Source organism: Chiloscyllium plagiosum, unplaced genomic scaffold, assembly GCF_037043375.1.
Source record: "Chiloscyllium plagiosum isolate Xiang-an unplaced genomic scaffold, Cpla_swu_hap1 HiC_scaffold_10, whole genome shotgun sequence".
NCBI lineage: Eukaryota > Metazoa > Chordata > Chondrichthyes > Orectolobiformes > Hemiscylliidae > Chiloscyllium > Chiloscyllium plagiosum.
In genome coordinates, this window is record NW_028270148.1 from 91,929,559 (window position 1) to 91,950,677 (window position 21,119).

Genomic DNA, 21,119 nt, shown 5'->3' on the forward strand with positions numbered 1-21,119 from the left:
AGGGGCATTCCTTTTCCTGGTGAGATATGCTAGGTACTTGCCCAGTTTGTCACCATGCTCATATAGCCTTTGTTTTGCGAAAGTAAGCTTCTTCTTTGCTGTCTGCGTGAGCATGGAATTCAATGCAGACCACAGTGCCATAATTCTCTGTAGCTTGGCCAACAAGGGCCTGTCAAAGTAAGCTTTCTTGGCTGTGTTCAACCGTGCTTCAAGGAGATGTTGTTGCTCACCCTTCTGCTGCTTCCTACAGGCAGAGTAGGAAATAACTAACCCCCTGGCATAGGCTTTGGCAGTTTCCTGAACCTGAATTCATGTCGAGGAATTCCTTAAGAGAAGTACTCCACAAATTTATTATCCTTAAGGATAAAGGGATCCATTTGCCAGGCCCACCATAGCATCCTTAATCTTAAATAACAGGTACACTGGAGCTTGATCAGCGATGGTAATATTACCAATCGTACAAGATGCCACCAAATCTAGGGGGTCAGAAAAAAATCAATCCTGGTGTGACATCTGTGTGGATTGGGGAAAAAAAATCCTTGCCTGTAGAGTGGAAATGCCTCCAGACATCCACCAATCCTAACTCCACACACACACACATCCACTAATTGTTTAGTTTGTACAGAGGGCTTCAGTGGAGCCTTTGGGTAACCTGTCTACCATGGGATCCATAAGACAATTAAAATCTCCCCCTTATGCAGGCTCTTGAAACTGATCAATTTAGAGAACGCATCTACTAGAATTTTGTGGGTATGGGCCGAAAGGCAGTAAACATTTAAAACACCATATTCTTCCCCGTTTATCAGGGCTTTGAGGATTACAGACCTCCCCTGTGTGTCTTTTAAAACACTTTTAAATGGGAGATTCATCCTAAACAATATAGCCACTCCCCAACTCATATTAAAGGATGAAAAGTAAACCCGAACAAAGTCATTGTGCTGTATTTTCAAATGTTCCCTATCATCCAAGTGTGTCTCCTGTAATAAAGCAATATCCACCTTTTCCTTTCTAAGACTCGAGAGTACCTTCTTCCTCTTAATTGGTGAGTGACTCCTCTTGGTGTTCCAGAAACACTATTTAATCAAGTCATTAGCCATAACTTTCTGCAGTAACATTTAGATTCCAGAGAGGAGGAACTTGAATTGCAAATCGCCGAGCTTTAATGTAGCAAGATCCATCGAACATAAAAACTACATAAACTAGAATCGCTACAGTTAACAAATTTACAAAGTTATCAAAACGACATACAACAAAAACCAACATAGAAAGCGTCAATGGCACTGAATTGGGGAAGCCGCCTGCTGCCTGAAGGGGGCATCTACACATCTTAAAACCCAACTTCCCATCCCGCTGCCAATACTGCAGCCAGGGAATTTAAATACCTGAACCAGGCATAAACTGCTCATAAGTAGACATCTAGCTGTCCCAATCATTTTCTTTCTTCCTAGCTAGAGCCGCACGACAAACACAAGCAGAAAATAAAGAAAGTATACCATGACATAACAATGTGAACAAAGAAATTTTGCAAGAAAAAAAATGGCAAGTAACCCACCCATCCTTTGGTATAACTCAACTTAGAAACTGAAAGCACACTTCCCAACTGCCCCAAACATAGTTTAGACCAGATTATCACCAATAAAAAAAGAGTTCCATCCAGACTTCCTACTTTTTAAAGTAAAGTAGAGATATACCCAAACAACACTACTGTTTGTACATACTAAATTGTTTAGATTAAGTTAATTTGTCCATGAAGTGTCTTGACTTCTCCGACATGTCAAAGGGTCGCATAGATCCATCTAAGATGCACTATTGGATACCTCAAGAGTACTGGATCCCGAGTTCCCTCAGTCTTTTCTTAACGCAGCCATAGGATTTTCATTTCTGGATCACCACTGCTGAGAATTCCTGGAGAAACATAATCTTAAAACCCTAGAAAACTAGGGCCTTTGGATCCTTCCCTGGATTCTGGAAGCTTCCGTGTTTCTCTCCCTATCTCTACAGTGATGAAACTGTACCAAGGTAGGATGAGGACATTGGTCCAAATCTGACCTCCTCGCCGTGGCCTGGTGAGCCTTCTCAATCTTTAAGCTTCTCATTCCAGCTTCCAAGTTAAGGAATTTTGGCAACTAGTCCTCAATAAATTCCACTGGCTGCTCATCTTCTTTACCCTCTGGCAGACCAATGATCAAATTGTCTTTTCTCCTGCCCCTATTGTCGAGGTCATCAACCTCGTTTAGCAAATGGTGGACCTGCAGCTCCAGGGCCTGAATTCTATTCTATTGGAGGAACCGGAATCAGCTTCCACCACTGTGACTCTGTGTTCTACCTCATACGTCCTTTTCTCCAGGTCTCCCAGCGTCTGCAGCACAACAGAGATCGTAACCAGCATCTGCTCTATGTGCTTGCCCAACATCTTGCGAAATTTCGTGAGCTCCTTTACCAGGACCTGGGCCGCGAGCCTGACCTAGGCCGTATGTGCTCCCTTCTTCAGCCTCCCTGGACGGCGAAAACCAAGGTAAGTTGCTCCCTGTCAGTTTCCTGGGACTCCATGACATTTCCAGGTGATCCGGGTAGGGCAGATTAGGACTTTGTCCCACTTACGATATGGTGTGGAGCTCTGCAGTGCAATCTTTGTAGATCGCCACCATCTTGGATCCCACAAAAAGGTTCTTAATCTGGATCCTGCCACTTCCAGAAGTACCGAATATTTGCTTACTTTTAAACATGAAATGTGTTTAACATGTTACACCACATCTGTAAAGCCAACTTATACGTTGTTCATTTATAAATTTCTCCCAGAGGCAAATTGAGGTTTCACTATAAGTCCACATACTCTGGTATCCAGTGGTAGATCTTGTTAATAGTTTTCCATCACAAGTCATTTGGTTATATTGAAGTCTATGACTATAAACAGGCTGATATCTAATAGGTCTTATGGGAGTTCAGAGCAAGAGTGGAGAAGATAGCATTTTGCAAACTTGGACTGTTTAAAAACCTAAAAGCAAATGGTACTTTCCAGCTTTTCTAAATTCTTCTTTCATTCAGGAATTGTGAATGATTTTGTTTTTCTCCACCTTGACCCAATTAGAACTTCAGCTTCTTGGTTATCAAACCACTCCAAAATACTCTGCTGCATGTCATTTTGAATAAGTAGTAATCTATACTGCAGCTGACGAGCAACTGACAAAATTACCAAGGCTCGTATTGCCAAAATTTCTCCAAATTGAGAATATTTCTTTAGATGATGGATTATCCTATGAAAAAAGGCTGGGCCTGAATCCTTTGGAGTTCAGAAGCATGAGATTTGAGCTGTTGAAGCCTATAGCATCTTAAGTGGAATTGATAGAGTGGATGGTGAGAGGATGTTTAACCTTGTGGATCGAGGGTTCACTGTTGAAAAATGAGGTATGTCACATTTAAGGCAGAGATGATGAGAATATTTTGCCAGAGTTTCTGCCAGGTTTGTTAGTTTTTGGAAGTCTCTTTCCTGGAGATTGGTGGAGGCACAGTGTGTTAGGTGGATTGACTAAAAAGGGATTTGAACGTAGTAAGCAGGAAAGTGGAGTTGAGACTACAATCAAATCAGCTATGACCTTTTCAAGCAGCAACGCAGATTTGAACAGCTGAATCGTAAACCATCAAATTCATATGGACAGTGAAGAAGGTTACCTCAGTACAATAGGACCTTGATCAGATGGGCTCAGGGGTGGCAGGTGAAATTTCAAGTAGATAAAAGTGAGATGCTACATTGTGGTCGGCTGTTAAGTTCTTTTTGTTGAGATTCTTACACACTTGATGCAACTGTAATGCACTAACGTCTGTGAACAATAACCAAATTTTAGTCAGCAAATACAGTATAAGCTGTGGAGAAACTCAACATTCTTCACAATGCTTGCGAAGCATGTTGAGCGGTCTCTCTGAATAAAGGAAACAGTTCTTCCTTTATACAAAATCTTTACATCACAGTTGGTAATGCTGACAAGCCAAGTACCAGCCACTTCCTCACAGTCATATGCCACTCAAGACACAATGCAGTGACCTGATCATCTCCAGAAACATTCCTTAATCATTCCTTAATGGCAAGTCCTGGTGCGATTTGTTTTTTTTTCTAACTATAGGGTGCAGTCAGAATTTTAATTGCCATGTTCTAATTGATTCTGAATAGGTGATGATGCAAATGGCTCTGAATGGCAAGGGATGATGATGTAAATTCACTTATATTCTACCTGTAGAACAGAGACATTCCCACCCTGCTCCTGGGGCATTCAATTTCTTGCTTGTCAGGAGAGCAAATTAACTCTTTAATATCTCACTGCCAAATCAGGAAGGTTTTATAAATTTAAGGTAATGTCCTTAGGACAGTTGCTGAACAAAGACACCTTGGAGTGCAGGTTCATAGTTCCTTGAAAGTGGAGTTGCAGGTCGACAGGGTAGTGAAGAAGGCATTTTGGTACTCTTGCCTTTATTGGTCAGTGCATTGAGTATAGGAGTTGGGAGGTCGTGTTGCAACTGTACAGGATATTGATGAGACCATTTTGGGAATATTGTGTGCAATTCTGGTCTCCCTGCTATAAGAAAGATGTTGTGAATGTTGAAAGAATTCAGAAAAGATTTAGGAGGATGTTGCCAGGATTGGTGGGGGGTTTGAGCTGTAGCGAAAGGCAGGGTAGGTTGGGGCTATTTTTCTGGAGTGTTGGAGGCTGAAACTTTATGAAGTCTTGAGGGGCATGGATAGTGTGAATAGCCAAGGTCTTTTCTCCAGGGTAGGGGAGTCCAAACGAGGTTTAAGGTGAGAGAAGAAAGATTTTACAAGGGTCCTAGAGGGCAACATTTTGGCGCAGAGGATGGTGCGTGTATGGAATGAGCTGCCAGAGGAAGTGCTGAAGGCTGGTACAATTTAAAAGGTACTTGGATAGGTACAAGAATAGGAAGGGTTTAGAGGGATATGGACCAAATGCTGGCAAATGGGACTAGATTAATTTAGGATAGCTGGTCAGCATGGATGAGTTGGACCAAAGCGTCTGTTTTCATGCTGTACATTGCAATGACATTCTATGTTTGTTTCTGTTCCCCAAATTGTCATGCATATCTTTGCTTCTTCTCAATTATTCCAGTGCTGTCCTGGCTGGCCTCCTGTTTTCCACTCGACATGGACTTAAGATCATACAGAACAGTATTCTGACTTCATTGTTCCATTCATCCATCACTCATGCTCATTGACTTAACTTGGTTCCCAGTTCACCAGTACCTTAATTTGAAAATTGCTGTCTTATTTTCAAATCCCTCAGTGACCTTAACCCTCCCTATCTCTGTATTTCCTCAGACTGATAAATCCCCACATCTCTGCTCTACTCCAATTCTCGACCTGGCCTCAAGTGTATCTCAAATTTGAATCCCTCCACCATTGAACAAGTTCCTCAGCCCTAAATATTTTTAATCAACCTACATGGACATGTTATGACACAGCTCTGGCCCAGAAGTAGGAACGTTACCACCCACCTCAGCCATAAACTGAGATGTCCCTCAGTAAGCCCCTCTCCTATTTTAACATTTTAAAAATTAATTGGACCAGCCATATAAATACTGCGGCTACAAAAGCAGACTAACATCTGAGAATTCTGTGACAAGTAGCTCATATCCTTTTTCCTCAAATGTAAATGAAAGCAGTTCAAACAATTTCCATGAAATAGCTCACCATCGAGGACAAGATAGTCCATTTGATTGATCATCATCAGTGTTCTCTTTCTCCACCCCTGCATGTAGTGGCCTCCGTATATCCTATACTGTAGAATGTTCTGTATGTACAAGATCCACATCCTCTATCATCAAAAAGAACAAAGACCCCACAGATGCATAGGAAAATAATTATCACTATCCTGACCTGGAACTAGACTGTAGTTTCTTTAGTGTTGCAGTTTCTAAATCCTGGAGCTCCATCCCAAACTGCACTATGGATGTACCTGCACCATGTGGACTGCAACTGTATAAGAAGGGAGCCCACCACCACCATAGAGTCGCATTCCCACTAATTTATTAGATTAGATAATTTACAGATTAGATTAGATTACTTAGTGTGGAAACAGGCCCTTCGGCCCAACAAGTCCACACCGACCCGCTGAAGCGCAACCCACCCATACCCCTACATTTACCCCCTACCTAACACTATGGGCAATTTAGCATGGCCAATTCACCTGACCTGCACATTTTTGTGGGAGGAAACCGGAGCACCCGGAGGAAACCCACGCAGACACGGGGAGAACGTGCAAACTCCACACAGTCATTCGCCTGAGGCGGGAATTGAACCCGGGTCTCTGGCGCTGTGAGGCAGCAGTGCTAACCACTGTGCCACCGTGCCGCCCACAAATTTGTTTTACTACTGCACAGACCTCTAATGTCTGTGTGTGGCAATGACTTCTGGAATCCAGGTCAGGTCTGTGAATGACCTCGACATACTAATCGCTATGCGTGGTCCCTCAGAGCGACTGGATGCATGCATAGCTCAGCAGGAATATTGTTCTCAAAGCATCGGATGCACAATAAATGCTGAAACAAAAATATAAATTGCTGGAAAAGCTCAGCAGATCTGGCAGCACCATCTGTGGGGAGAAATTAGAGTTAATGTTTTGGGGTTAAGTAACCCTTCCTCGGAAATTTTTTTTATGCCGAAGTCAGGCTGGAGGGAGAGGGTAATGATTAAATGATAGGTGGGGATGGAGCCCAAAGAAAGATAAGAATAGTTGGACGGATAAAGGAATGGGTAACGATCTGGCTATGAGAGTTGAATAGCTATTAATGGGGACTGTTAGTGGCTAACAATGGGTTATTTATAATCGTTGAAAAGTGTGGTGCTGGAAAAGTCCAGCAGGTCAGGCAGCATTCAAGGAGCAGGAGAATTGATGTTTTGGGCATAAGCTCTTCATCAAGAATTTCTGATGTAAGGCTTATGCCCAAAATGTCGATTCTCCTGCTCCTCAGATGCTGCCTGACCTGCTGTGTTCTTCCAGCGCCATACTTTGCTATCTGATCTCCAGCATCTGCAGTCCTCACTTTCTCTGAGTTATGTGTGATAGCAGACTATTGATAACAAGACCAGGTGTGTGGGGGTTAGGGTAAGGATGTGAGAGCTCAAGCCCTAAAGTTATTGAACTCTTGAGTCCAGAGGGCTGCAGGGTCCCTAAGCGGTCAATGAGGTGCTGTTCTTCCAGCTTGCGCTGAGCTTTGCTGGAGCACTGCACCAACCTTGCCAATGACATACTCAGCCAATAAATGGGGAAAAAAACACGCCATAACATCTTGCACTAATCAAACCTTTTCTCTGTTGGCCTAATACTTTTTTGTATGACTAAGTATCAGATTCTGTTTAATAACTTTGGCTGTGTTATCACATTAAGCATGTTACGGAACTACAAATTATTGAAATGGTCATTTGCGCGACACTATTAATGTCTGTTTTCTAATAATGTATGTTGTGTGAATGAAAACGTATGTGGGGTTATTTATTATTGCTAATTTTTCCTTATTGCAACAAATTAATTTACTAACACAAAACTTAATTCCTGTCTCTCTCTCTCTTTTTGATCTGGAATGAGTTAGTGCTATTTCACTGATAGTTTTGATTTATCCTTTATGCACTTTCTGGTTTATTGTGTTTCATTGCAATCATTTGAGTGAGTGAAAGGTCTCAGAAGGCCAGTAAGATTGAGATTGTTCAACTGCTGATTGCCCAAGACTTGCACTTACCTCAACATGAGAAAAATAGATGCCAGACTAGGCCATTTGGCCAATTAAGCCAGCCATGTTATTCAACAAAATCATGAGTTCTATCTTCCTGTGGTATCCTCAATCCCTTTCATGCCCACACAAGATTTGTTAAGCGGTTTCTTCCATGACATGATGTCCATTTGGTATGTTTCAATGTCCACTTTTTTCCTGTTTCCTACAAATACAAAATAAGAGTAGAAGTTGACGATTCAATCTCTTGAGCTGACTCCTCCATTCAAAAGGATCAAGGCTGATCTGTTCTAAATTCCCATCTAACCCTGACAGCCCTTGATTTCTCTATCTATCCATCTCTTGTTTTAACAAAAAAAAATTCAATGATCCTACCTCCATCACCACTTGAAGCACAAAATTCCAAAGTCGCACAACCCTCTGTTTCCTTCTGCCCTAAAAGGGCGATTCCTAATTTTAAAGCATTGTACCCTAGATCTGGACTGACCCGTAAGTGACAACATTTTGTTGAAATCTACCTTGACAAGACAGTTGAGGCTTTTGTTTGTGTCAGTCAAGTTCAGAAATTCATTAGCTCCAAAGTAAATAATTCATGCACACACTCTCACAAGCATGCTCATGCACACTCACGTGCATGCTCTCACTCTGTCATGTGCACACTCGCTCTCACGCACACTCTCATGTGCTATCTCGCATTCTTGCTCTTATGCACACGTGCTTGCACTCATCCCAAACAAATCAGATCATTAGTGGATATCATACCCATAAGAGGAAGCATTTCTCCGATCTGGATTTCTCTCCAAAAATATTGGTTCTGGTAAGACCAAACAAAACTGCTAGTTGGAGTGAAGAACACAACTGAAACCACATTTATTGTTTCAAGTGCAATTTTGGGCATTCTCATCTCAAAGGGCTTTAACATGTGGCAAGGGCTTGGAGAAGACTATCCAAGATTAGTCTAGATTCAGGCTACAAAGAAACAAAGAGAGGCTTCTGCGCAGCAAAGTCCTCCTTCATAGAAAAATTTGATCATTTAGATTGCAAAGAGGTATTTGAGTTTGAAAAGAGCAATTTGAAACATATCATATGAATACAGAGTGACTGGTTTGAAAATGATCACGAGCTAAAGATTAGAAGAAATATATTGTCTTGCAGTGTAGCAAATATGTATAACAGATTTTGTCAAAACAATTAATGCAGAAGAAGGAATGCTGGATGATGAGAGAAATTGAGGTTTTGGTCAAGCAAAAAAATGAAGCTTATGTCAGGTCTCGACAGCAGAGATCAATTGAATCCTTGGGGTACAAAGGCATTAGGAGAATACTTAAGAGGGAAATCAGGAGGGCAAAAAGCGGACATGAAATAGCTTTGGCAAATGAAGTTAAGGAGAATCCAAATGAATTCGACAAATATGTTAAGGACAAAAGGGTAACAAGGGAGAGAATAAGGCCCTTCAAAGATTAGCAAGGCAGCCTATGTGTTGAACCACAGGAGATGGGGGAGATGCTAAATGAGTATTTTTCATCAGTGTTTACTGTGGAGAACTTGGAAGATTAGAATAAGAACATAAGCACTAGGAGCAGGATTAGGCCATCTGGCTCTTCAAGCCTGCTGTGCCATTCAATGAGATCAAGGCTGATCGTTTCATGGCCTCAGCTCCACTTACCTGCTCTCTCTCCATAGCCCTTTAATTCCTTTACTGTTCAAAAAGTTATCTTGGCGTAAAAAACAATAAGAAAGCCTCAACGACTTTGGGCATGGAATTCCATGGATTCACAACCCTCTGAGAGAAGAAGTTCCTTCTCAATTCAGTCTTAAATCTACTCTCCCTAATTTTGAGGATATGCCCTTGTGTCGTAATTTCACCCACCAGTGGAAACAGCCTCTCTACTTCAATCTTATCTACGGTGGCTTAGTGGTTAGCACTGCTGCCTCACAGCACCAGGGTCCCTGGTTCGATTCCAGCCTCGGGCAACTGTCTGTGTGGAATTTGCACATTCTCCCTGTGTCTGCTTGGGTTTCCTCCGGGTGCTCCAGTATCCTCCCACAATCCAAAGATGTGCAGGTCAAGTGAATTGGCCTTGCTAAATTGTCCATAGTGTTAGGTGCATTAATCAGAAGGGGGTGGCTTACTCTTCGGATATGCTGTGTGTCCTTGTTGGGCCCAAGGGCCTGTTTCCACACTGTAGAGAATCTAAGCTAATCTAACAAAAAAAAATTGTTTCTATATGATCCCCCTTCATTCTTCTAAATTCCAATGAATGTAATCCCAGTCTACTCGGTGTCTCCCCATAAGCCAAACCCCTCAACTCCTGAATCAACCTAGTAAGCCTCCTCTGCACCCCGTCCAGTGCCAGTATGTTATTTCTCAAGAAAGGAGGCCAAAACTGCACGCAGTACTCCAGGTGTGACCTCACTAGCAACATAACCTCCCTGCTTTTAAACTGAATCCCTTTAACAATGAAGGACAAAATTCCATTTGCCTTCTTAATTGCTTGTTGCACCTGCAGACGAACCACGCTGATGCCTCGACTCTTAGCTCAGTGACATTCGCACATTATCTTCTTTATTAACAGAAGATTGAAGTAATTGTTCCAATATAGTGCATCTTTTAGTAATATATGAAAATAACATCATCAAAGTAACATGCTAAAACCATGAAAATGCATTAATTCAGGGGGAAAATGTTGAAGTTCACCTTGGGTGGGTAAGGAGAAATGTGGGGAAATAGATGGTGACATCTTGAAAAATGTCCGTATTACAGAGGAGGTGGTGCTGGATGTCTTAAGATGCATTTAGGTGGATAAATCCCCAGGACCTCTCAGGTGTACCCTCAAACACTATGGGAAATGATTGCCGGGCTCCTTGCTGAGATATTTATATCATTGATAGTCATAGGTGAGCTGCTGGAAGACTGGAGGTTGGCCAACGTGGTGCCAGTATTTAAGAAAGGTGGTAAGGAAAAGCCAGATAATTGTAGACTGGAGAGCCTGACATCGGTGGTGGGCAGGTTGGAGGGAATCCTGAACGACAGGATTTACATCTATTTGGAAAGGCAATGACTGATTATGGATAGTCAGCATGGCTTTGTGCATGGGAAATCATGTTTCGCGAAATTGATTTAAGTATTTTGAAGAAGCAATTAAAAGGATTAATGAGGGTATAATGGTGGGCGAAGTTGATAGGGACTTTAGTAAGGCATTTGACAAGATTCCTCATGGTAGACTGGTTAGCAAGGTTTGATCACATGGTATAAAGGGAGAACAAGCTATTTGGATACAGAACTGGTTCAAAGGTAGAAGACAGAGGGTGTGGTGGAGGTTATATTTCACACGAGAGGCCTGTGACCAGTGGTGTGCCACAAGGATCAGTGCTGGGTCCACAGCTTTTCATCACTTTTGTAAATGATTTGGATGTGAACATAGGAGGTATTAAGACTGTGTAGAGTGTATAAGCTGGCAGGGAAAGAGTTAAGTTCTGAGTTTTGTGAAACAAGAGGTTCAGCTGAGCATGACTCAGATCAGATAAGAATTTACAATTAACAATGGCGTGCTGGTGGCAAGGGTAATGGGTTAACAAGATGGAAAAGCAGTCATTATGTAGAGCCATTTAACAATATTGGAAGCATTCAGTATACAAGGTCAGCTAACAAGGTAGAAAGTATCCATTGTATGAATCCAGTTAACTAGGTTAAGAACATTCATTGTATAACAGTAAAGGGCTTGGTGTCTGCTTGTTAATTTTAAGGTTGCTTATCTGAATGTTCCTCCCTGTAAAATGACTATATAGTTCTTTGAGAAACTGCTATCTAGAGAAGACTGTGAACTCATGTCTCTGTGCACATGGGCGATCGTTCTCGCTCCCTCCAGGGCCAGGAATAAAGATGAATGAGGTAAAGCTACACTGTGTCTCTGAGCGTTTTGCTTTGACTGAAAGGGGGAGCGGGACGACAATATTGGTGTAGTCAGCAGGATCCAAACGGATAGTTACGAACGGACAGTGACAGCGGTTGCTCGGAACATTGGTATCTAGAGACGGACAGGCCCACAAGGTAAGATTTTAAACCTTGGTCCCTCTCGATATTCTTGTGTGCCAGAGACGGTCCTCTCGCTCGATCGCTCTCTATTCTCTGGATTCCTCCAATGGTAATTAGTTCAATCTCGAGACACAGTTTCGCAAGCATGCTGGCAGGCAGAGTTTCGAGTCCTCTGCGCTGCATTGTGGGGAGCGGGATGTGATTGAGGTTGTCTCCTCTGCGCGGTACTCTATTCGAGTCTACTGAGTGCGTTGATTTAAAGTTAAGTCCTCCGCACTGTGCTGATGTTCAAACTTTCTGTGTTTATGTGAGCTTTGAGCCGACTGTGTTTAATTGGGATTTGACCCTTCCGTGTTTTATTGGGATTTGAGTTTTCTGTGTTTAATTGGGATTTGAGCTCTCTGTGTTTAAGTGGGATTCGGGTTCTCTGTGTTTAAGTGGGGTTCAAGTCAAGTGAGAAACCGGTTAAAGTCCCCTAGCAGAGAAATTTGAAGCTCTGAGAGTCTTCGTTCTGGTGAAAAAGAGTGGTTTGGATTGTGTGGCGCCATGTAGTCCGCTGCAAGGGCTTTGTCTTTTTATAAGTGTAATTTCAGTGAGAAGATGCAAAGAAAAAACAAGAAAACGCTGAAATGAAAGTTTTACTAATACTTGGGTCAAGGGGGCAAGTTTCAGTGCAAATTGTGCCATGCTGAGAGTGTTTGATGTTTAAAAATTTTGATTTGTTAAAATACTGGTTCAGAAAATCCTTTCAAGTAACTGTTTTGCCTTGTTTGAATCAGGATCTCAATTCAGTGTGTTTTGTGGGCTATGTAGTGGGGCAAATTTGTTTTTACATTGAAATTGTACAACATTATTTTCTTTTTTAAAATTATCAAACTTGTAACCTTAAAACTAATTGAGCTTCTTGAGCCCCTGATTTGTTTGAAATTCTACAATGCCTCTTTAAAAGAATCAGTTGGGTCAAGTGATCATGCTGTAGCCAAATGAGAGTATTGTATTATAATATCTTTGCTGTTGTATTTTTAATGCGGAGTGTTCACAAAAAAAGAGTGCATTCTTAGTTTGATGTTTTAAGATTTTCTAAAGAATATTAGAACTTGAGGCTGAGCTGCATAATTCTGTTCATTATTGTTAAGACTTTATTGCCCCCCTTCATATTGCAAATTCAAAGAATGTTGATTTCTACCAAAGTTGCCACTGTAATTTCAATGTTTTATTTGGGAAGTTTCATTTGGAGACCATATTTTAAAATATTCAGCATTTGTTTCCCACGAAAATTTGAGATTTAAATCTGAACTGAAACTGCCTCTTCAATTGCTAAAGCACAGGAAACATTTTGTTGTTTTCTTGCTGTTCCAGACTTTTGAAATACTTTTCCAGACACCTTTCATATTAGCCAAGTATCAATTTGTAAAAGGCAAATAATTTTTGAATAACCTGAAAGGAGGCAATCGAGGATTTGATTTTAGGACTATTGATTGTTGTTGTAATTGACTGAATTGTTTAGGCAGTACAATTTAGAAGTTTATGGATTGTATAAAACTTGATAATGTCATAAATAGTGAACAGAGTAACAGATTTCAAGAATTCAAATAATATTGAAATAGGCAGACACAATTTAGTGTAGTTAAATTTGTGACAGTCTTCATACTGATATCCACCTTGGCAAGAAAGGAATGAGACAGGAAATGCAAAGATACCTTCAGCACCTAACATCATCTCTAGAGTTTCTCCATTCACAGGTAAAGCATGCCTTCGGACCACCGCCCACCCCTTCACAACCTGATCCAACACATTCAATCAACTCTCCAGTCATGAGCACAAAAAGTGAATAAACTAACAACAATGAAGAGGAGGTCGGTATGCTTTTTGTCCCTGGCCTTTTTGCGTGAGCTTTACCTTGCCTTTCAATCATTTAAGGGATATGAAGATTCACTGATCAAGCTAATATCACAACATCCAGTTGGCTTTGTTACATTTAACGGCAGAACGGGAGCAGATGCAACAAGGAATGCTGGTTCACCTAGCCTGCAGTTGTAACTGCTGCACTGTACGCTCAGATGCACTGATATCCTCCATCTGAAGCATCTCTGCAAGGATGGAAATCTCGCCAGTTTTATGAAGCATTTAACTGCCCTTATCCAAGAAATGAGTTTTCTCCGAGGAGTGATGCAAGAACAGACTGCGTTTTGTTTTCAGGTTGGACCTTACTAAATGAGGTTTTGGAGGTCTACATCGTTTCCACTCTGCTTGGAGGAGATGGAGTGGTCACTAAGGACTTTAGGAACTTTACTGGTGACTTTTCCTCCATGAGAGGATTCTTCAAACTCTAATTACTGTAACGGACTAATAATTGTTGTAGTTATAATTATTGTATGCTGTGTGTCAATAACTGCTTAAATGTAGGCTGTTAGAGTCTTATGAAAGCTGGTAGTACCATCTGAGTGGTTATCATGTATTGATAAAAGGAGGGAATGAGAATGTGAATAGGGTACAAGCAAGCAGGGAAAGAGTTAAGTTATGAGTTTTGTGAAACAAGAGGTTCAGATGAGCATGACACAAATCAGATAAGAACTTACAGTTAACAATGTGGTGCTGGAGGCAAGGGTAATGTGTTAACAAGGTGGAAACGTGGTTATTATATACAGCCAATTAACAATATTGGAAGTGTTCAGAAGTATGTAAGGTCAGCTAACAAAGGGAAAATTATCCATTGTGTGAATCCAGTTAACAAGGTTAAGAACATTCATTGTATAACAGTAAAGGCTTGGTCTCTGCTATTGATACTCATTCATTGTAATGGTCGCCCAATTAATATGTATGTTGCCTTATCTGGATGCTCCTCCCTATAAAATGACTGTAAAGTTCATTGAGAAACTGCTGTTCCAGAGACGACCGTGAACTCATGTGCATGTGAATGATCAATTCTCTCTCCCTCCAGGGCCAGGAATAAAGATGAAGGAGGTAAAACCATACTGTGTCTCTGAGCGTTTTACTAAGACTAGGGGTGGGGGAAGGGGGCAGTGGGGAGAATAATAGGATAGTTAATAAGTTTGTAGATGACACCAAATTTGGAAAAGTACTGGACAGCAAAGAAAGTTACCTCCGAGTATAGCGGGATCCTGATGAGATGAGCAAATGCGCCAAGGAGTGGCAGGTGGAGTTTAGTTTAGATAAATGTGAGGTGCTGCATTTTGGAAAGGTAAAACAGAGCAGAACTTATACATTTAATGGTCAGGTCCCGGGGAGTGTGGCTGAACAAAGACCTTGGAGTGCAGGTTCATTGTTTCTTGAAAGTGGAGGTAATTCAGATAGTGAAGAAGGGATTTGGTATGATTTCCTTCATTGGTTAGAGCATTGAGTATAGGAGTTGGGAGGTCATGTTGTGACTGTACAGGATGTTGGTTAGGCCACTTTTGGAATATTGCATGCAATTCTGGCCTCCCTCCTATCGGAAGGATGTTGTGAAACTTGGAAGGGTTCAGAAAAGATTTACACAGATGTTGCCCGGGTTGGAGGGTTTGAGCTATAGGGAGAGGCTGAATAGGCTGGGGCTGTTTTCCTTCAAGCGTTGGAGGCTGAAGGATGACATTCTCGAGGTTTGTAAAATTATGAGAGGCATGGATAGGGGGTACAGACAAGGTCTTTTGCTTAAGGTGGGAGAGTCCAGAACTAGAGGTTTAGGGTGAGAGGGGAAAAACTTGAATGGGACCTAACCTAAGGGGCAACATTTTCACAGAGAGACTGGTGCATGTGTGGAATGAGCTGCCAGAGGAAGTGGTGGAGACTCGTGCAATTGCAACATTTAAAAGATATGGGTGTATGAATAGGAAGGGTTTAGAGGGATATGGACGAAATGCTGGCAACTGGGACTAGATTAATTTAGGATATCTAGTTGGCGTGCATGAGTTGGACTGAAGGGTCTGTTTCCATGCTGCACATCTTTATAACTCTTTGACTTTAATAGATCAAACAAAATATTTATTATGTACTGAAATGACCAAAACTACTTGTACAGTTGAATAGGGTGAAGGATTTAGTAGAGTGGTAAATCGGGTTTCAATATGGGATTGAATTGAATTCTTGCAATTTTTGTATTGATTTTCGAGATTTGAACTGATATTTGTTCCATATGCAAAGTCTTTATTCCAGGTTTTAAATAGAGTAGGGCCATGAAGCGTGATTGCACAATCTTTATAGTAGAACATATTTTATAGTACTGACAGGCAAATAAGCACGACTTAAATATTGCCCATTGCTGCATGGAAATAACTGGAACATCATGATAAGAAAATCAGCAAATATTATAATTTTTTCAGTCACCGTGTCTTTCATGAGAATCCTCTGCAAAATCAGTCTTTTGATCTTGCTAGCTTACTTACAGTAAGCTTATTTTAAATGTTTAGCGAAACAAGGGGCAACTGCACTAATCTCAACATTTGATTGGATCCATATCAAATGCATTTTAAATTTACCGCATGTAGACTGTGTGAAATGTCACAATTTGGCATGTGGAAATCCAAGTTAACCATTGGGGAGTTTCTGGCACTGCGATGTTCACAGACTGGTGATCAGTATTAATAGGAGTTTAAAAAATGGAACCGACTTTCTTTTTGAAAATGTGCAAAAGCTTTTTTTAAATTTGCAGAACTAAGGTGGCTCCATAGATTTTGTTGCTGCTCTGCTCAAATTGTTGTAAGCAAAACTGTGTGTCCAGTGCTCCGTTCCATTACCAATCTGGCGTCCACTTTGTATTCCTACTGCAGGAAATTAGGTAGGCCTGCAACCCAAGATCTCAAAGGTAGGAGGTAAGCAGCAATGACATCCTCTGAGGAATTGACACAGAAACTAAAAAGGAAGAGGTGACAAAGTGCATAATAAGCTCATGTTGGAGAAATAATGCACAGCGTTTCTCACTGTCACTTGGATATGCATCTGTGAGCAACTAGAGCAATAACGCTACATGTGTTTCGTAAATGTGATGTTTTTTACTTTAGAAAATACTGAATACATTTAGCGAAAATAGCAACAATTATTTGAATGATTTACCTGGTCAGCTATCGGGTACTGGATGACAGTGAAATATGTTGCTTGGTGAATCATATGGTCTGTTCAGAGAAGACAGGTTTAGTGATTGATCGATTCTTTATTGGTTGAAATATATTCTGCAGTGGTAGACAGATAGAAATACCCTGGCAAAGTAAAAACCTGGAACATGAAAATAACATTTGCTCAAACTGTTTGCTGGTACACTTTGGATTTGGAATACCTTGGGAGAACTAAAACAAAAGAAAGGACTTGTCTTGTAATCAGATAAGCTGTCACAAGAACAAATTTTAAAATCACACAACACCAGGTTATAGTCCAACAGGTTTATTTGGAAATACAAGCATTCAGCGTAGCTACCTGACAAAGGAGCAGTGTTCTGAATGCTTGTACTTCCAAATAAACCTGTTGGACTATAACCTGATGTTGTGATTTTTAACTTTGTCTACCGCAGTCCAACACTGGCACCTCCACAACAAAGATAAATGTTTATCAAAAATCCAGAGATGGTTTTGTTGACTGAGCACATCAAAAGAAAGGAATTTTATACTCGTATTCTCAACCTGAAGATAGTTTCACAAATGAATCAGTTTTATTCTAGCATGTCATCTATCTGTTTTAATTTTCGTTACACCTGCAACTTTTGCTTAATTATTTGACAGTCACTTAACAATTAGATACTTCCTTGTAGCTTATACTCCATAGAAGAGATGTGGGATGTGTGGTTAAATCTATGCTCCCTTTCTCACCTCGCGTCTCCACCAGCAAAATTTATGAAATGAACACTGTCAGCAAAATTTATAGGTCACTTGCACACAAGAAATCAAGTAATCTGTTCAGGTTGATGTCACATCCAAGGTGTATCGCAGGCACTTAAGTGTGATGAGAAAAAATATACTTCAAAGATAAGGGCAGATATACTTCATGTAATATACAGGGGAATCTCGATTATCTGAACGTGATGGGCAGGCACTATTTCGTTTGGATAATCGATTATTCGGTTAATCAATTAAATGCCATTCCTCTGGGGCTTGGAGTTTTTAAAGTCTGCTCCCCGTTCAGGAGACTGCAGAAGCACGCAGCCCGCGAGGCCCCACCACCACCCTCCCCCACCCCCAAAGCCATCCGACACCGCCCAGCCCTCAAATCCGTGCAACACCTCCCCCTACCCCCAATTGCATGCCACACCTCCCCGCCCCCCCCCCCCCCCCCCCTCCCCCTTTGTGGGGTACGTCTCCAAATAGCACACACGAACACACTCGCGCACACACACAGCCACACACACAACTTTTACTGCAATTTTTTGACAGGTTCCATCTTTGTCCTGTACAGGTCAATGTTAGCGGGATTATGTGGTGAAGGGGGGTTGAGGGTACACCCCTGTGTAGAATTCCAGGGAAAGTGTGGAGAGAGAGAGAGAGTGGGCTGTCAGTCATTTGGAGACGGTGCCTGTTTAATCACTGTAAACAAAAGACATGATCACTGGTAATTGGTATTCAAATAATCTAGCTTCCTCTGTAAACATAAAAAATGCTGGAGAAACTCTACTGTATGTCTGGCATAATCTCTGGAGAGAGAAACAGTCAATGTTTCGATCCAATATGACATCATCAGAACACCTATTTCATATATGCAAATATGGCAACTCATCAATTTTTTTCTTTTTTAAAACAATGAATTTTTTGAGGCATCATGTAATGGAGCTAATAAACAAAAATATTTGGAAATGATCCTTTCAGTATCATAAATTAATGCATCTTTTTATTTTCAGGAAAAGAAAGCTTTTATTTTACGGGTATCATTTTAAGCAAATCATGCTCAAAATACTTTGTGTTTCTCCAGACCCAAACTTTGTTAGGACATTCCTCACAACGTATCGGTCCTTCTGCAAACCTCGGGAGTTGCTAGGCCTCTTAATTGAAAGGTATGTTATTGTGATAGTTTTTATTAGATAGTTGTTCTTTGAAAATTTTACATTTGTTATTAATTCATAAAATTATCCTCTGTAATTGTAATAGATACGCAAGGGCAAATGCTTAACTGAATTCAATAATTTTACTAACTCAACAGTACAATTGCACAAGGGCAATATTTGAAAGCTTTAAAGTAAACACATATGTTACTGAAGAAAACTAACCACTAATATGCTTGGAGGAAAAACTTCTTTGTTTACTGATATTTCAGTTTGTAGAATATTTGTTTTCTGCATTGAATTGATAGCAGTTTTCATTGAAGTTTTGCAGTTGTCTCTAAAATGCTTTATTTATTTGTACAGGTGTGGAAATATTTGTGGGCGTGCTTTATCCTACAAATTAAACTGGTCCCACTTTGTGCTGCATCTCGCCTCCTTTGTACTTTCTGGATTGCAAACATTTCAGTAGTAGGGAGACATCTCTTCCATTGTGATTCATGGCCTGTCTTCAAGTTCTCATATGAACAACCACTTAGGGTTCTGGGACTGCCAGATTTCTTCTCTGACTCTTATAATCTCCATTCTTGTCCTTTATTTTTGTCCTTTTCTCCTGTTGGCCTGAATTTTCTGTTGGTATAGTTGTTGTTCCAGCAAGAATGGGAACCTTGCATAATCCCCATGGTAGCAGACTGAAAAAATTGCCCAGGAAATCCCGCAAGATTCCACTGGGCAATTCCTCAGTGCCTCGAACTCTCCACAAGTCTCCATTTAAATCACAAAATTCTGAGGCTTCTCATTAAATTAAGAAAATACTGTAGTTATTTAGAAGTCGTAAGAGTATTAAATCTATAGTCTGACTCCTGAGTAACAATTCAAATGACCCCATACTTAACTCTTGCATCCAAATATACTCCTCCCCCAGTATACTTACAGACCCCAGAAACTGTCCCATTCCCTAGGACCTGACCACCTTTCACTGGCTGTGCCCCCCAACTCCCTACACCTGCTTTGACCCCCATTTCGCATACTTAGGACTACACCCCCACCTTTATCCACTCTCTAGCCCTGACTCCCACCAACCATTCCCATCCCAGGAATTAACCTCCCTTCACTCACTCCAGACCTGACCAAACTTCCTTCACCCTTTCCAGATCCACTTACCCCACCTCCAGTACTTGTCTGCATCAGGCCATTGCCCCTCACAGCTCCAGACTGAGCTCTAGACTGAACTCCACCTGAAACCCCTGCAAATTTGTTTCCACTTCCCCGCTTAAGACTCACGCCCCCTTTCACCACTCCGCATCCAATCTGCCTCCACCCTGACCCCACCACCAGACCTGGCTCCCACTCACCCTGACCTACTGTAAACACTGATCAGTTACATAACTCCCTTATCACATTGCACCCCAGCACCCTGCCTACCACCAGTTGGCACCTTAGTTGTTGGCACTCTACCTCCCTACCTATCTGACACCTTACCCTCACTGCACCCTATCCCTCAAACTTAATTTACGCACTTATCTTTTGACAGCAGCTGTCAAACTGGCTGTCTGAGATTCTGGACCTTGGAAGTTCCAGAATTCAGCAGCTGACTGCTTTCAAAAGAGGATGTGGTTTGCCTCCCCCAGCAATTCTCACTACAAAAGCACTGGCAGAATAGAAGTATGGTGCTATGTTTATGAAAAAGTCCTGCACGGATTTCTCCTCTCAGAAATGCAGCTGTCGCCTTTTATTTAAAAAGAGATATAAAGTGGCAATGTACTCAGAAAATTCACCCTGATGTTTCTTTTATTGTCCTTTTTTCATTTGTATTTGTTACTTAATTGCCATTTAGTTTCATTTTGTCTTCAAATAGGCGCAGAATGGTTGATGCTGAAAATGTGTTGCTGGAAAAGCGCAGCAGGTCAGGCAGCATTCAAGGAACAGGAGAATCGACGTTTCAGGCATAAGCCCTTCTTCAGGAAGGGCTTGTGCCCGAATCGTCGATTCTCCTGTTCCTTGGATGCTGCCTGACCTGCTGCGCTTTTCCAGCAACACATTTTCAGCTCTGATCTCCAGCATCTGCAGCCCTCACTTTCTCCTCGCAGAATGGTTGATATAAACTTTGATCTTTACCCTTCAGCCATCTCTTGCAAAATACCAATCAGCCTACACTGAAAGCGTAACAATGAGGAGTAGTCAGGAGCATGACTGAACCAGAACGTTGAGTAGAGCATAGTTTGTCAGCAATGAGCTTGATTTGAGTTAGATTCTGGAATGGAGTAATATAAATGTGGTGCCTTTTATAAGGAAAGGTCAGAGTTTGAGGCTGTTGCTTTTGAATTGTGTGGATCGTAGAAATTTGATTGGTTTAAACAAAGATTTTGAAAGTTGTGAGTTATTTATGTGTTTTCT

The 21,119-nt window shown here is 41.2% G+C and overlaps 1 protein-coding gene across 5 annotated transcripts in view; it reads left to right on the forward strand.

The window, feature by feature from the left end:
• The window catches only part of sos1 (son of sevenless homolog 1 (Drosophila)), a 301,150-nt gene that overhangs the window by 238,307 nt on the left and 41,724 nt on the right, over positions 1-21,119 (forward strand). For all 5 annotated transcript variants that reach the window (XM_087991552.1, XM_043696383.2, XM_043696384.2 and 2 more), the window contains one exon: positions 18,656-18,737. In XM_087991552.1, the coding sequence (XP_087847678.1) occupies positions 18,656-18,737 (82 nt within the window). The remainder of the gene's footprint in view (positions 1-18,655; positions 18,738-21,119) is intronic.